This window comes from Dasypus novemcinctus, chromosome 19, assembly GCF_030445035.2.
Source record: "Dasypus novemcinctus isolate mDasNov1 chromosome 19, mDasNov1.1.hap2, whole genome shotgun sequence".
NCBI classification, from domain to species: Eukaryota; Metazoa; Chordata; class Mammalia; order Cingulata; family Dasypodidae; genus Dasypus; species Dasypus novemcinctus.
The window spans coordinates 62,208,565-62,224,772 of NC_080691.1; the positions used below are offsets into that span (position 1 = coordinate 62,208,565).

At 38.1% G+C, this 16,208-nt stretch overlaps 2 pseudogenes and 1 gene segment (V, D, J or C); 1 reads left to right on the forward strand and 2 right to left on the reverse strand.

Annotated features, from left to right (window-relative positions):
- The first annotated feature begins 584 nt into the window (after positions 1 to 584).
- LOC101415673 (lactoylglutathione lyase pseudogene) lies at positions 585 to 1,130 on the forward strand (annotated as a pseudogene).
- Positions 1,131 to 3,505: 2,375 nt separating this feature from the next.
- On the reverse strand, positions 3,506 to 4,256 carry LOC101415242 (acidic leucine-rich nuclear phosphoprotein 32 family member B pseudogene; annotated as a pseudogene).
- A 10,886-nt stretch (positions 4,257 to 15,142) lies between these two features.
- LOC101414793 (immunoglobulin heavy variable 3-43D-like) lies at positions 15,143 to 15,684 on the reverse strand. The segment is given in 2 exon segments: positions 15,143 to 15,474; positions 15,573 to 15,684. Coding segments are annotated over 2 exon segments (378 nt in total).
- Between the last annotated feature and the right edge of the window lie 524 nt (positions 15,685 to 16,208).

Consider the following 16,208-nt stretch of genomic DNA (forward strand, 5'->3'; position numbering starts at 1 on the left):
TATTTTTTAAAAAATGAATTTAAAAAAAGGTGAATTAAGAGGGATTTTCAAAGGTGGTGTCATGAGGCTTATCTTTAGGGAATGTAGTTAATTCAGTTGGTTAAGAGATAATTTAGTGTTGACTTAGAGATGAATATCAGTCATGCTAAAGGCACTGTGGCATCAGTGAGATTGTAAATGCTATGTTGAAATCAGTGATAATGGATGATTTAAGAGAAAGCTAAGAGCCAGATGACTAAATTAAGAGAAATTATTTATAGATAATTTGGATATGGCTAAAAGGTAACTGATATCATATATGACATGAGAATAGCTATCAAAAAGGAAACACAAGCAAAATATTTGTTTCACTTAATTCTGTTTTTTATTCTGAAAGTGGTTTTTATATTCATATTCATGTTCATAATCATATTCATCTTTATATTTATATGTGCTATTGCAGTTATTTATACTTGCTTCTAAATTTTTACTGTGTATAAAATAATGGTATGGCAGTTTAAAGTTTGATGATCCGAGGGATCAGGAGGGGTGTCAGTGTCTCCTTGGTTCCTGTGGCACATCACTCGAGATTCAGCAGTGCAGCTATGGCAGAACCACTGCCCATGTCTGCTGGCCTTAAGGACAAGCCAGCCCTCAGTTGTTGCTCTGATGTGGACCCCAGGACCTAGGATTTCCTATTGCAGCAGACTGTGCTACGAATTAAGAATCCTAAGAAGTCATTGGATATTTATGATAGAATTCTTGGAATGACACTTAACTGAAAAGTTAGATTTTCTCACTGAAATTTCCACCCTGTTTCTTTACTTATGAGGATAAAAATGACATTCCCAAAAGTAAAAATGGAAGAGTAGCATGAGTATTCTCCAAATAAACAATCTTTGAGCTGATACACATTTGGGGCACAGAAAAAGATGCAACTCTGAGTTACCATAGTGTCATTTCAGACCCGGGAGATTTGGTCATATTGGAATTGCTTTTCCTGATGTACTTGTAAAAGTTCTGAAGAACTGGGAGTCAAATTTGTGAAGAAACCAGATGATGGTAACATGAAAGGCCTGGCGTTTACTCAAGATGCTGATAGCTCTTGGATTGAAATTTTGAATCCTCACAAAATGATAACTATTACTTAGTTCTGTGAGAAGACTTCTTTGTGATTTCAATGAAGACATAGTAGTAAAAGAAAGGAAACTGTGATTCAAGATGTTCATGTAACAAAAGCATTTAGCACTGATGGGTCATTTTCCCAATTCAAATTATTCTGAAGTCCATTTCCTTTTCCTGTATCACCTAGATGTTCAGTCATTCTCATTTTAAAGTAGTGTTTTATCTTAAGCCCTTGAATGTGATACTGTAACTTTACCTTTTAGAGTAATAACTAGAACAATTCCCTCAAGGCTCCATTGGCCTTCATCTGTCTGCTAAATATGACATCTCCTCAAGCCTTCCTTTGAATCATCATTTTCAAAAAACATTTAATGTGTTTTTGTTGCGGATATCTTCTGGGGTTTCATACCTCAGAAATAACTTTTCCCAATGGAAATCAAGGAACACTGAACAAAAATGAAACCTCATGTGTACTTCAAACACTATAAACTGTTATTTTTACAGAAGAAAAGGTACTCTTGGGATCAGTTCAGAATCATGCTGACAAGGGTGCTGATAGTAAAAACTTACTTTAATTTATAAAGTACTTCCAAAGTTCAAGGACTAATTTCATTTGTTTTAGGATGGGGAGGAGGAGGAAGAGAATATTTTTTTACTGGACACATACTGGACTAGACACATATTTTATCTAATTTATCCTCAAAACTATCCCATGAGAAAGACTAGAATATGTAACTTTAGTAAATGAAAGTCAATATAAATAGGCTCAAGATCTTATTGTCATGTATACCTTCTCTAATCTCCTATAAAAACTCTAGGCAAGCATAAGCACCATCCTCTCAGCTCTCAGGCCTGATTATCATGGTGAGGAATAAGCAATGGAGGAACTCTATAGCACATGACTCTCCTGGGGAGAGCCAGGTTATTTCTGCACAAGTGGTCTTATGTTCCTCCTGAAGAGGCTCTAACCCAAGGCCTTCATTATGCCATTAAGCATTTATTATAAATTATGTTCTTTGATAACATATCAGTAATCAGCTAAGTCATCTTCCCTGCTGTGAATGATATTTGATTAGTTTTAAAAATCGAAGTGATTTTGAAAATCTCTTGTGGTCCTAAGGATAAAAGCATCCAGTTCATGTTTTAACTACATTTGAATTTTTTTTTTCACACTGGTGGAAGATCTTTGGATAGGTATGCCAACTTTGTTTGCACTGCTAGAAGTGTATTATGTTTCCTTTTTAAGATGGAATGAATGGATTTATGTGAACAAACAAATATCTGTACTTTAAAAGTTAAATAAGATAAAATTTGAAATAAGTCTACATTTAACTTGTGAAAAAAAAAAGTCTGATGATCATTTCCGAATATACAAAACTAAACAGTTAGCCATAGTCTAAAAAAAGAAAAATATTTTTTCGCAGAACCATCAGTGAACTGAGTTCAATGAGCAAACCACTCATATGATGTAGACACAACTGCAATCTATTTACCTGGCATAGAAGCCAGCAGAGCCATAAACTGGTAAGAAGACTCAAATGCAATTTCCTTGGAGGGATGGAAGAGGAGTATAGGCAAGCTTGAGAGCAAGGAACTCCTGGGTGCCACTATCTTAAGGAGGTCTCAAAATTTTGTAGGATTTCTTTACAGAAATTCACCAGATTATCAAGGTGTGGAACTAAAAGGTACTCTTCTAGTTCTCAAAGGGGTTGCAGAAAATCAGTCACTGTGAAATTGACTCAAATCCTTCTTATAAATAAAGCCACTCTCGAGGGTAAGGGTTTTTCCAAACACATATTTCAGATTGGGGCCAAAAACCTTCCCTGTTATAGACCTCCCTTTGGCTTCTTATGTCTACTAAAAGTAATAAAAAGGGGTATATTAATCAAGGAAATAGATAGTGAACTCTGCAATCTGACAAGGGTGTAAGGTACAAGGGGATATATACAACTGGGAAACATTCCTGAAATTCACAGACACACTGAAACATTGAGTTTTTTGTTTTTTGTTTTTTTTTTTTGTTAAGATTTTATTTACAAAGCTTCTTTTGTATAGAAAGTAAAAATGCTGTTACAACCTCGTTGTAGCCGGTAGCCACGTGTTGTTAGGAATCACCATCACAGCTAGCCATGCTACAGCAAGTCTTACATGAAAACATAACAATGCTTACAATTTTGTTGGGGTGAGGTCCCCAAGCTTGGTGGTAGATTTCCCAGAGGGACTAAATGGAGGAAGGTGGAATGTCACAGGAACTATTCTTTGGTTTTTTGAGTGGGTTTCCTGGGGCTTATATCACAGCTACAGGTTTTTTGTTTTGTTTTGTTTTGTTTTGTTTTGTAAATAGCTACCGAATCCAAAGGAGCAGTCGAACTAATACTGAACAGTTTTTTTGCAGGTTATTTGGCGTCTTAATCATCTTTTCCTTCATTTTTTTGTTTCTCTCTTCCTCTTTTTGCCTTTCCTGCTTTCTTTCTCCTCTGCATCCTCATCGTCATCCTGGTCATCTTTGTCTTCATCTTCACCATCATGTCCAAACTCCTCTTCCTCCCCACTGACTTCATCTTCACCTTCCTCCCCTTCCACATCTTCGTCTTCATTTTCATCCTCTTCATCCTCAAACTCTTCATCTTCATCCTCCTCCTCCTCCTCGTCCACACAGTCCACTTCCGCACTGAAGTAGGGGGGCGGCTTCCCGGTCCTCTTGGTTTTCGCCATCCAAGTAGGTCAGCTGCGGCAGAACCCTGAAGATGCTCTTGCGGTAGTCATTCAGTTTGGTGACCTCATAATTAAACAGATACAGGCTCTTCAGAAAATCCAACTTTTTCAAAGGTTCCAAGGTGCTGATATCTTTCAGTTTATTTCCATTTACGTTTAAATGTGTGAGATTCAGAAGTTTTTCAGTTACGATGTCCAGACCTCCAAAGATTCTGTTGTCACTGAGCTCAAGCTTTTTCAATTTAGGTAGTTTGGGGAGCTTTGAAACTAAAATCAAGTCTACATATATTAAGCTGAGAAACTCTTAAGTTCACAAATTCAGCTGTTAAGCCCTCAATTTTCCCATCATTTGATTTGCAATTGTCTAGGACAAGTTCTGGAACCGCTGCCAGGGTCCAGATCCTCAGCTCCAGGTGGAGCCTCCTCTTCAGGTCCATGGCTCCCTCTTTGCCACCATCTTCAAACTTAACTTTCTGCGGCGGGGACGGTGTGGGTAGAGGCAACCCAGCCTGCGCAGCGGAGCCCTCAGGGAGGGTGCTCTTGGTGGTGGCAGCGCGGGCCCGAGCAGGCCAGCGGGCGGCAAGCGCAGCCCCCAGAGCCAAGTTACTAGTAGAAGCCTAGGGCAACCATGGAGGGAAAAGGCGCGGGAGCCCGGCGAGGCTCTCTCTACCGCCGCCCCCGGCCGCGACCCGCACTGCACTTAAGCTGGCGACGCGGCGCAGCGGCTGTTCGGCTCAAAGCATTGAGATTTAATAAGACTGTATAAAACATGCTTTCTCTTCCAACCTCACAACAGCACCTACAGTGGACTATACTAATCACAGTTTATGAATAAATTTAGACTAAAGCTGAAAAAATGGCTAGTCACACGCTTTCAGATGAGGAGCGAATTTTAATGTAGCCCATAGTCAAAAGGAGTGACAGAACAAGACCAATAAAATAACTAAGTCTCTGGTACTTATTATTATAACTTACACAAGATTTAACCCAGTTCCTGTCTAATTAACAAATTCGGAGGACAACGCCTTTTTACCTCAGTTCCTATTAGCAAATTCATCATGTTAAGCTTTCAAAAAATATGTGACATACTAAAAGGAAAGGAAAATCAGTGTTTATAGAAATATTAAGCATTAGATCTACACAAAGAAAGATTCACCTTTTGGAATTGTCATACAGGGATTTAGAAAAAAATCATGTTTTGTATTTTAAGGGCACTAATGGAACTAATAGACAACGTAAAAGAGTAGATGGGTTATATAAGCAGGAAACAAAAAATTGAAAAACCGAAACAAAAAATGCTCTAATATAAATGATGAATATCTGTGGTGAGTTCATCAATAGTGTGGAAATGGATGAGGAAAGAGCCACTGATTCTGAGTATAGGTAAATAGAAATTTCCCAAAATGAAATGAAAAGCAAGAAAAGAATGAAAAATATTCAGTCACTGAGAACACTGGACAATTTCAAATTATGTGACATGTTTAATTACATAGTCAGAAGAATAAGAGAGGAGAAAGAAATATTTGAATCAAGAATGAGAGAATTTTCCAAAATTAATTGGAAACTGTATACCCCAAGATTCCAGGAAGCTCACAGAACACAATATAGGAAAAATAACAAATACTACAAAACCAAAATTAGGGAAACATCAAAATAAAAAAATATATATATCTAGGTAAATTATATATTAACTCTATTACTCTTGAAAGAAGTCAGGTTAAAAAGTAAACAAAAGAGATTGCTTATGGAAAATTATGAAAAAAATTCTAAGAAACCATGGAATGAAGATTGATACTTGCAATATATATGGATCATTCCCCAGGATTGACCACATGGTAGGTCTCAGAACAAGTCTGAATGAAGTCAGAAAGATTGAAATTATACAAAGTAATTTATCTGACCACAATGGAACAAAACTAGAAATTAATAAAGGGCAGAGAACTAGAGTATGCACAAAGATATGGAATTTAAACAACACACTCAAACAGTGAGTCAAGAAGGAAACTGCAAAAGAAATATGTAACTATCTTGAAATGAATGGAAATTAGAACAAAACATTTCAAACCTATGGGATGCAGCAAAAGGAGTGCTGAGAGTGAAATTTAGAGCAAGAAATGATTTTATTAAAAAAGAATAAAAGAGCTAAAATCAAAGACCTAACTGCACATTTGGCAAAACTAGAAGCCAAATTCAGCATGTAAATACATTACCTTGCCCCCAGTGTGGGACATGACTCCCAGTAATGAGCCTCCCTGGAACTGAGGGATTACTACCAATCACTAACTGGTGATGAAGCTAGAAAGAGACCTTAAGTAAAAGGGTCAACTCAGACCAGGAGAATATCTCAGCCTACATGTAGGATCGTATGTTATAAACTCCTTTTTGACCTTGAATAAAAGGAGGAAATGGCATAGACAAATGAGTTCCTATAGCTAAGAGTCTTCAAAAAAGAGTCAGGAGGTCATCAGAGGGGTCGCACTTATGCACACCTCAGCAGGACCACAGAGACAACCAAAGTAGATACAACCCCAGCTATTGGTCCTCCTGAGGGTTACAGAGACCCACAGGTTCTCTGGTCATGGCAGATGGCTTTGGAGTTCTGTGCCATGTCAGTGGGCCCTACTTTGAATTTGTGTTCCTGAGTGTAATGGAGTTGACCTTTTCACACATGCTGCTTCTGTCACATTTACTGAATCTGTGGTTGGTGTATACTCAGGAGACTTGAATCTCTGGACTGTCCATGTGCCAGCTGGGACTCGAGCCTCAGCACAGTTGTAACTCCTACTTTCTGGTTCGTTGGACTTACCCATGTCGACTAACAGGGAGGTGAAGATGGTCAACCACCACACATGGGAACTGAGAGTGCATATAATAGCAAGCAGGAGAATTGCATTCATCAACCATGTGGAATCTAAGCCCTCTATTGATATAGAGGTGGAGTGGACATCACCATCCCAGGGTTCACAGGCCGGAGGAATAATATATGGATTAGAGTGGACTTACTGGCATTCTACTATAGAACTATTGTGACTAGTAATGGAAGAAATTATAGTATTGATGTGAAGAAAGTGGCCATGGTTTTTGTCGAGGGCAGGGAGAGGAAAGAAGAGATGTGATGTTGGGGCATTTTGGGACTTGTACTTGTCCTGAATGATATTTCAGGGACAGATGCTGGACATGATATATCCTGCCATAACCCACTGAATGTACTGGGGGAGAGTGTAAACTACAATGTAAACTATTATCCATGTGATACAGCAGTGCTCCAAAATGTATTCACCAAATGCAATGAATAAACCTCAATGATGAAAGAAGTTGTTGATGTGGGAGGAGTGGGGGTGGGATGGGGGGTATATGGGAACATCTTATCTTTTCTATTGTAACATTTTTGTGATCTATAAGATATCTTCAAAAAATACAATTACAAATAAAAATTAAAAAATACAAACTAATTACTAAGCAAGCAAAAATAAGGAAATAAAGATTAGAGCAAAACTAAGTGGAATTGAATATAAAATAACCCTAGAAATATAAAAAGGCTGCTTGTTAGGTAAGACTACTATAATTGATGCACCCTTAGCCAGACTAACATAGAAAATGGAGGAAATGTAAATAAATAAAAATAGAAAGAAACAAGAGTGGTGATATTACCCCTGAGCACATTGAAATAAAGAGTATCATAAAATGATTCTTTGAAAAATTGCATGCCAAGAATATAACAGTTGAAATGGGAACACTTATAGAAACACGCAAATAACTTACATTGAGAAAAGAAGTTGATCTCAGATCAATTACAACTAAGAGATTGAATTAGTCATTAGAAACCTCCAAACCAAGAAAAGTCTAGGACCAGATGGCTTCTTGGGTATATACTACCAATCATTCCAGAAAAACAAATAAACAAACAAAAAAACTAACATTAAACCTGCTTAAATGCTTAAAAAAAAAATACAAGTGGAGGGAACATTACGTAATTCACTGTATGATGCCAAAATCACCCTAATACCAAAGTCACATAAAGATGCTACAAGAAAACTACAGACCACTCTCTCTAATGAACCTGGATGCTACAATCCTCAACAAAATGCATGCTAATCATATTCAACGACTTATCAAATGAATTATACAACATGATCAAGTGGGTTTTATCTCTGGTGTTCAACATAAGAAAGTCAATGTAATACACCACATTAAAACTTGAAAAAAAAACACATTATCATATTTATTGATGCAGAAAAAGCATTTGATGAAGTATGGCATCCTTTCTTGATAAAAACACTTCAAAAGATAGAAATAAACTTCCTCAACATGACAAAGGGTATATATGGAAAAGCCACAGGTAACATCATACTTAATGGTGAAATGCTAAAGAATTTCCCTCTTAAGATCCGTGACAAGATAAGGATGCCCAATGTCACTAATCTAATATCATTTTAGAAGTACTAGCTATAACACTTAGGCAAGAAAAAGAATAAAGGCTTCCAAATTGGACTGGAAGAAGTAAAAATTTCAGTATTTGCAGATGACATGATCCAATACATAGAAAGTCTTGAGAAGTCTACAAGAAAGCTTTTAGAGCTTATAAATGAGTTAAGTCACAGGTTTTATGATCAATGCACAAAAATCAGTAGCATTTCTGTGCATCAATAATGAATGATCTGAGGAAATCAAGAAAAGTATTCCCTTTAAAATAGCAACAAAAAGATTAAAGTATCTAGGAATAAACTTAACTAAGAATGTAAAGGACTTACACACAGAAAAATACACAACTTTGTTAAAGGAATTAAGGATGACCTAAATAATGGAATAATGTTCCATGATCGTGGATTGGAAGACTAAATATCATTAAAATGTCTACCCTATCCAGATTGATTTACAGATTCAATGCAATCTTCATAAAAATTACAACTCCATTTTTTACTGAACTGGATAAGTCTATTAGGAAATTATTTGGAAGGCCAGAGGGCACTGAAAAATAAAAAATATATTGAAAAATAAAATTTGAACTGGATAAATCACACTGCCTGACTTTAAATCATGCTACAAATTTTCATTGGTTAAAGACTCAAACTTTATGAACTAATAAAGTCCTTTTGTTAAGCAAAGCAAAGTGTAGCATTTGTCATAGTAGTCTGAAATCAGTGGAGCTTTTACTACCAGAATGTGGGGTGCTACTATTACATAAACCTAAAAATATGGAAATGGCTTGGAAATGGTTAATGAATATTGACTGGAAAAATTTGGAGTTCCTTGGTAGGAAATGCTTTGATTGCTTTGAAGGAAATGTTGGGAAAGGTATGGATATTAAAGATATTTCTGTAGCAGTTCAGAAACAGGTGAAAGAAGAAGAGAAAGTTGCTACCATTATATAGAATATGTAACTTATTATGGCCAGAAAGTTGGTAAAAATATGGATGCTGAAGCCAGTTCCAGTGAAGCCCTAGAATGAAACGATGAATATAATAATGGAAACTGAAAGAAAAGAGATCCTTGGTATGAAGAGACATTGAGGTCAGTAGAAGTGTGTGCTAGTGTCCAAAGGAAGACAGTACCTGAAAATTCTCAACTTACCCAGGTAGACTATTCTGAGACTCAAGCCAGAGGTGGTTCTCAATAGCCTGCAGTATGCTTCCCCAAGATGACTTCAAAGAGAACAGGGCTGCACTTTTGGGCTTACCTGAAACTTGCTTTTCTATGGAGAGTAGGCATAGATAGAACTTATGTATCCAGTCACCAATTCCAGAGGAAGCTAGAATTGGAAAAGATCTTTTCTTTTTTTTTTTCCTTTCTGATGACGTGGACCCCTTCAAACTACGTTGTAAATCAACAATGTTTTTGAGAATTTTGCAAGAGCTGAAGTACTGTCAGCCTGGATAAAAATAGAGATGAAATGGACAGAATCATGGGAGCAGAAGTAAGAACTGAGGATTTCTAATTGGGACAAGATAAAACGGTGATTGAATGAGACATCGCAGTATGAATTAAACACTCCAGTGTTTGGAGAGAGTTGGGGTTATGCACCAGCGTTCAGGGAGAGCATGGCCTCTGCACAAGGCTGTGGAAATGTTGGCTGCAATTCCAGCAGGATTGGAAGAAATCTAGTGTATCAGAAGTTTACTTTCAGACATTAAAATTTAGTAAATTTCAAAGTGAGTTGGGAGGCCCTCCCAGCTGTAGCACTTATGCACATCTCACCAGCATCACATTGACAGCCGAAATAGATACTACTTCAAATAACAAAGCTCCTCAAGGGCAAATAGTATGAATTTGACCCCTTGTCAGCGGACCCTAATCTGATATTTATGCTCCCTGTTTGACAGTGTTAGACTCAGCAGTGGTTTCCCTATGCATGCCTCTTCTGTCCTTCTATTGAACATATAATTAGTACTAGAGTTGGTAGGTATTTGTCCAAGAGACTTGAATCTTTGGGCTGTCCGTGTGCCAGCTGTGTCCTGAATCTCAATGGAGTTGCAGCACCTACTCTCCAGTTCAATGGACTCACCCAGGACAACTAACAGGGAGGAGATGATGGATAAACAACATACCGCATAATGGAGAGTGCCTATCACTGCAAGCAGGAGAGTCCCATCTATTGGATGTATATGATCAATGTTCCCCTAAATTAGTGGTGGAGTGGGCAGCACCATCCTGGGGTCTTCAGGATTGGGAAGCAAGCTATGGACTAAGGTAAACTTACTAGTGTCCTGTTATAGACTTATTGTGATTCTAGCAATGGAATAAATTCCATTGTTTTGGAGGAAGTACCCCATGGAAGTTCTGGCATTAGGGAGAGGGAAAAACAGGTATAATAGAGGACATATTTTGGACTTAGGGATCATCCTGAGTGACATTAGAATGATAGATACAGGTGATTATATATCTGGCCATAACCTACAGAGTCAAATAGGATAGAGTGTAAACTACAATGTAAGCTATAATCTATGCTCAGTGTCAATGCTCCAAAATGTGTTTATCAATTGCAAGGAATGTACCACACTGATGAAAGATGTTGCTAATATGGAAAAATGTGGTAGGTGTGGGGAGTGGGGCATATGGGAATCCCCTATATAGTCTCTGTAACATTTATGTAATTGAAGTAACTTTAAAAAAATAAGGCCAAAAAAAAAAAAAACCTAATGAAGATTGCCTTGATGAAGTTCAGATATGCCTGGAAACTGTAAACTCAGTTTATGTTCCAGTTTCTTCCTACTAGAGAGGCAATTTTGGCACTATACCTGTCCCGCCATCATATTTTGGAAATGAGTAAGTGGTTGTCCAGCTTTCACAATTTGACAGATTGGCAGGAATTTTCCTTAGGATGAACACACTAATGGCTGATCTTTCTATGACTGAGTAGTTACTGAAAGACTTAAGGGTTTTAGGCTATTGCTATGTGGTAAATGCATTTTGCAAGTGGGAAGAACATATTTATGAGGTCCAGAAGGCTGACTTTGGCAGTACCAAAGAAGGACATATCTTTGTATTAATTGTTGTTCCTCATGGTATGAACCCTTCATAAATGACATCTTTGATGATGTAATATCACTTCATGAGTGAACCTATATTTTTGAAATAGATCTATTATTCTATTTATTATGTGGTAAACTGAATGAGGTTAGTCGATTTCTATGAAAGCCTTTGTAAGAGAAGAAAATTGGACTCAATGAGAGGGATGAGAATTTGAAAGTCAGTGGTAATATAACAGTGGGCAGATATACAAGTTAATGAACCCTAAGTTTGGGGTAAGTTTACCACAAAATGCTAGAGATTTGGGAAGATAGTACAGTCTTGCTTGTGCCTCAGTTTTGGATTTCTAGCTTCTGTAATATGTGTGACCAATAAGTGGTATTTTTTATAGCAGCATGTCAATCTAAGACAGTGCCCCGTATATTCTTATGAGAATTTCCAAATATGAAGGGAAGGAAAAACAGATATGACTCACCTTAATTTGGAAACTTTGTCTTACATAAATTCCCAATGTCTTACATAAATTCTTACATAAATAGGGTCATAGCCCCTATTTCCCAGAAATATTCCGTAATGCTATGGATGCTCTGACCAATGACTAAAAATTATCATTATATACTTTATGCCATTGCAAATTGACTTAACAAAATGATACCCATGGATAGAAACCATCTGTATAAGACTCATGAAAAGGATTTTAATGCCCAGTGATGCTCCATTTAACAGCCTTATCTGACATGCTCTTAAATTTGAAAAGATTAATACCCCCTAATGGTGGATTATTACAGCCATAGTGCTGTGATTCTACACGTTATGATACCTATATGAAAATGTATTTATAATTACTGATTCCAATCACAGCACAACCAAAAAATTTTTGCCAATATAGATTTTGGTAATTCATTATATTTATTGGCATTTCAGTGACCCTTCTGTTGCAACCTAATAAACTTATTGAATAGAAGATCATGTATAAGCAAATATAAAATACAAAATGTTTATGAATTACTCGAAAAATATTTGTATAGATGCTATCAGAATAAAAATTTTAGAAACATAAATCTTTACAACACAGTAAATCCTAAACAATAGACTTAAAAGTACATTTATAATATTGTTTCATAAGCTGCAACAAAATAAGACATGAATGCATAGTATTAATAGGTAAAATTGTGGAGGAATATGTGAGAACTTTGCATGCTGTATCTATATATGATTTAAATATATATATATATATATATATATATATATATAATTATCCGTGTTCAAACATGCTTAGAAATTAGGGATTATATTAGATCTTAAAATTGTGTATTAAATATTGTGATGATATTCAGAGGAAATTCAATGTATACTTTAATGAAACTGATTGTGGTTTTATTTTCCAATATAAACTGATAGACCCACATTTGTGTTATTCATCAGTTTAGTCATGGCAGTGCTCTTTTTCTGTTCACTTGAGTGCTGCTCTAACAGGGTCCACAGGTGGATGATTCTGCCTCCATCTCCTCTATTTGTAAGAAGGACTGATTCATGGAAGAGCACTTTCTCTTCTGAAACCCCCACATGGGAGATAATCAGGGTGATTTCTGAAGCTTTTCCTTTCATGCAAATTCTTCACGATCATATCAGGCAAAACACCATTTCATGGAAGACCCTGATCCACCTACCCTTGACAATTCAATCAGCAATGTGAGCTGAGCCCTATTTTCTCCCCCAGAGCAGGACACCTGCACAATCTGACAAACTGTCCACTCCACAAGCTAAAAGCCCCCTCTATGCTACTCACTTCAGTACCCCACAGCATCCTGCACAGTGATGACTTTTCTTTATGATTGCTTTACAAGACAAAGAAAGGAAATAACTTGGTGGTGCTCTTTATATATGACAAGACGTTTTTACCTTGCAAAATTTTTGAAAGACAGAGTTTGTGAATAAACCTACAAAACAAAACAAAACCTGAAGGAGCACTAGTTAAATATGATGCTGAAGGGGCCCTCTCCTGTCCTGGCTAAGGGATGATAATGAATATTTTCCCATTACCCTCAACCATTCAGTACTGAAGACATCACATCTACATCCCCATAGAAGAAAGCAGCTAATCCTGTAATTCCTAGATGAAATGATCACACACTTATCTACAAGTAAATGCAGCAATTAGACAAGAATGGAAATCTCTCAATGAGGCAACTCAATTTCCAAATTTTCTGCCAGAATTCCTATGACTAAACACTCTCATTTAGGAAAGTATATTTTGTAAAGCATAGTTTTTCTTTTTACCTGAAACATTGTGGAAGACATGAAAATTGCCTCCTGTTCACTGTTCTGTGCATGCCAAAAAGTTGTGTTATTTTTCCATTAGAGAATGGAGGGAAAATAAATGAGTGAGGATAGTCATAGAAAGTTAGGGAAGGAAAGCTGTAATTCTTAGATGGCCACCTGGAAGTGGTCACTTCATGCAGCTCTCATTCTGCTTCCTGAGTTGTGTCGTCATCGTGTGGAAAAACCAAGGACTCAACTCACAAAGAGAGACCTGATCTTGTCCTCCAGAACTCACAGCACAGTAGGACTCAGCAGCTCTTCCCAGTGCCAGAGAAAATGGAGGTGACAGCATGACAGTTTAAGCAGCACAAGATATCAACTTGATATTAAAATCTCATTTTGACCAAACAACCATTATCCACATGGAGAGAATTGGCCATTTGTATTTCCCACATGATGCCATGCATACAGGACAGAGGAGAGTCTCAGACAATGGTATATTATGAAGTTCCCTCACCCTTTCACAGAGATATGTAGGAGCCACAGAAGCTCTAGGTAATATGCCTGATCCTTGGAATTTAGAGCACATGAAACACCTAATACATCAATAGGGAATATAAGGAGCAAAGGGAAATGTGAGAACAAAAGAAGATTCAGGGATAATAAAATGGATCAACAGACAAATAGATAATCAGGTCAATGCTGAGTCTGATGTTAACACCTTGCATGTGTAGGAGTGCAATTTGAAATCTAGTACAATCTAGACACTGGAACAACCTCTCTCTTGGTTCTCATGTGAAGCACTGTTGTTCCTAATGAGGTATATTACTGAATCACTAGGTTGCCATGAACCACTCAGAATTCTGAACCAGGCAAACATTGGCAGAGCCATTTCTGCTTTCATAAGGGAGAGTTTGCTGATTTTGCATGACATTATGCTTGCTCCTATGGAATAAAACTATTTTAAATTATTGCATCAGTGATAGACACAGGATGATAAACTTAGAGATGCTTCCTGGTGCAACAGCTGAAGAGGAACTCTAGATCCTGACAGGAAACTATTTCTTTTTTTTTTTTTAATTTATTTATTTATTTTATTGACTTTGTAATAATATTACATTAAAAATATATATGTGAGGTCCCATTCAACCCCACCCCCCCACCCCACCTCTCCCCCCCCCCAGCAACACTCATTCCCATCATCATGACACATCCATTGGATTTGGTAAGTACATCTTTGGGCACCTCTGCACCTCATAGACAATGGTCCACATCATGGCCCATACTCTCCTCCATTCCATCCAGTGGGCCCTGTGAGGATTTACAATGTCCGGTGATTGCCTCTGAAGCACCATCCAGGGCAGCTCCATGTCCCAAAGACGCCTCCACCTCTCATCTCTTCCTGCCTTTCCCCATACCCATCAGCCACCATGTCCACTTTTCCCAATCCAATGCCACCTCTTCTATGTGGACATTGGATTGGGAAACTATTTCTTAATCACCTTGCTACACCAACTCCTGCAACTGCTCCTTATGCTCAGTGGTTCCTGAGCATCCCCTTGTGGCCACCACACAGAAGAGGTTTTTGTCCGGATCACCATTGCCTTTCCCTCACTGTGTCTGTAGCACAGTAATAGAGGGCCGTGTCCTCAGGTTTCAGGCTGTTCATTTGCAGATACAGCTCGTTCTTGTTGTTGTCCCTGGAGATGGTGAATCGGCCCTTGACAGAGTCTGCATAGCTAGTGCTACCACCATCATCACTAATGTCTGAGATCCACTCCAGCCCCTTCCCTGGAGCCTGGCGGATCCAGTGCATGTAGTAGTATTCAAATGTGGATTCTGAGGCTGAACAGGAGAGGCGCAGAGATCCTCCTGGTGGTCTCAAGTCACCTCCAGACTCCACCAACTGAACTTCACACAGGACACCTGTGAACAGATATTAGAAGTTGAGTCATGCATAGTCTCACACAGACACACACAAATACAAATTCACACACACAAAACCAATTTCTCGTTAATATTACCTTGGAAAATTGAGAAAAGCAAAGTCCAGACCAGTACACACTTCATGGTGCCTCCTTGTCCTCAGTCCTGAGCACAGATTAGGGAGAGCTCAGACACAGGGTAGGGGGCTCCTCTCTCAGAGCTATAAGGTCTGGGCCTGGGCTGGATTTCAGGACCAGAGGGAGGGGCCCCATTTGCATGTCCTCTCCCCAGAGGGCACATCAGCTCCCTCCCTGCACCTGAGGCTCGCTCTTGCCCTGCAGTCTCTGTATCCAGAGCTGTCTGTGACAATAAGTAAAGATTTCTCTGATGTTGAGAGCATGGAAAAGCATTTCAGTACTAGAAACAGTACAGTGCTTTCTCCTTCCACCTTCTCCTGAAGAACTGTCCATACTGTCCATGTTTCTCCTCTTGTAACATCCACATGGCTCACGTAACATCAAGCATATTCTATCCTCCATCAGCTGATTTCAGGGAGCTGGAGACAGAGTTTGAACAACTGTGTGTCAGAGCTTATGACAGCTGCCCCATGAATGGGGAATCAGCATATTTCCTTTGCTTCCACAGGGAAATAAACCAGAGGCTAAGCTGAATGACCTGCTAGGTCTGACCCTGTGAGTTTCCACCTGACACCCAGGTCACATATATTTCTTGGA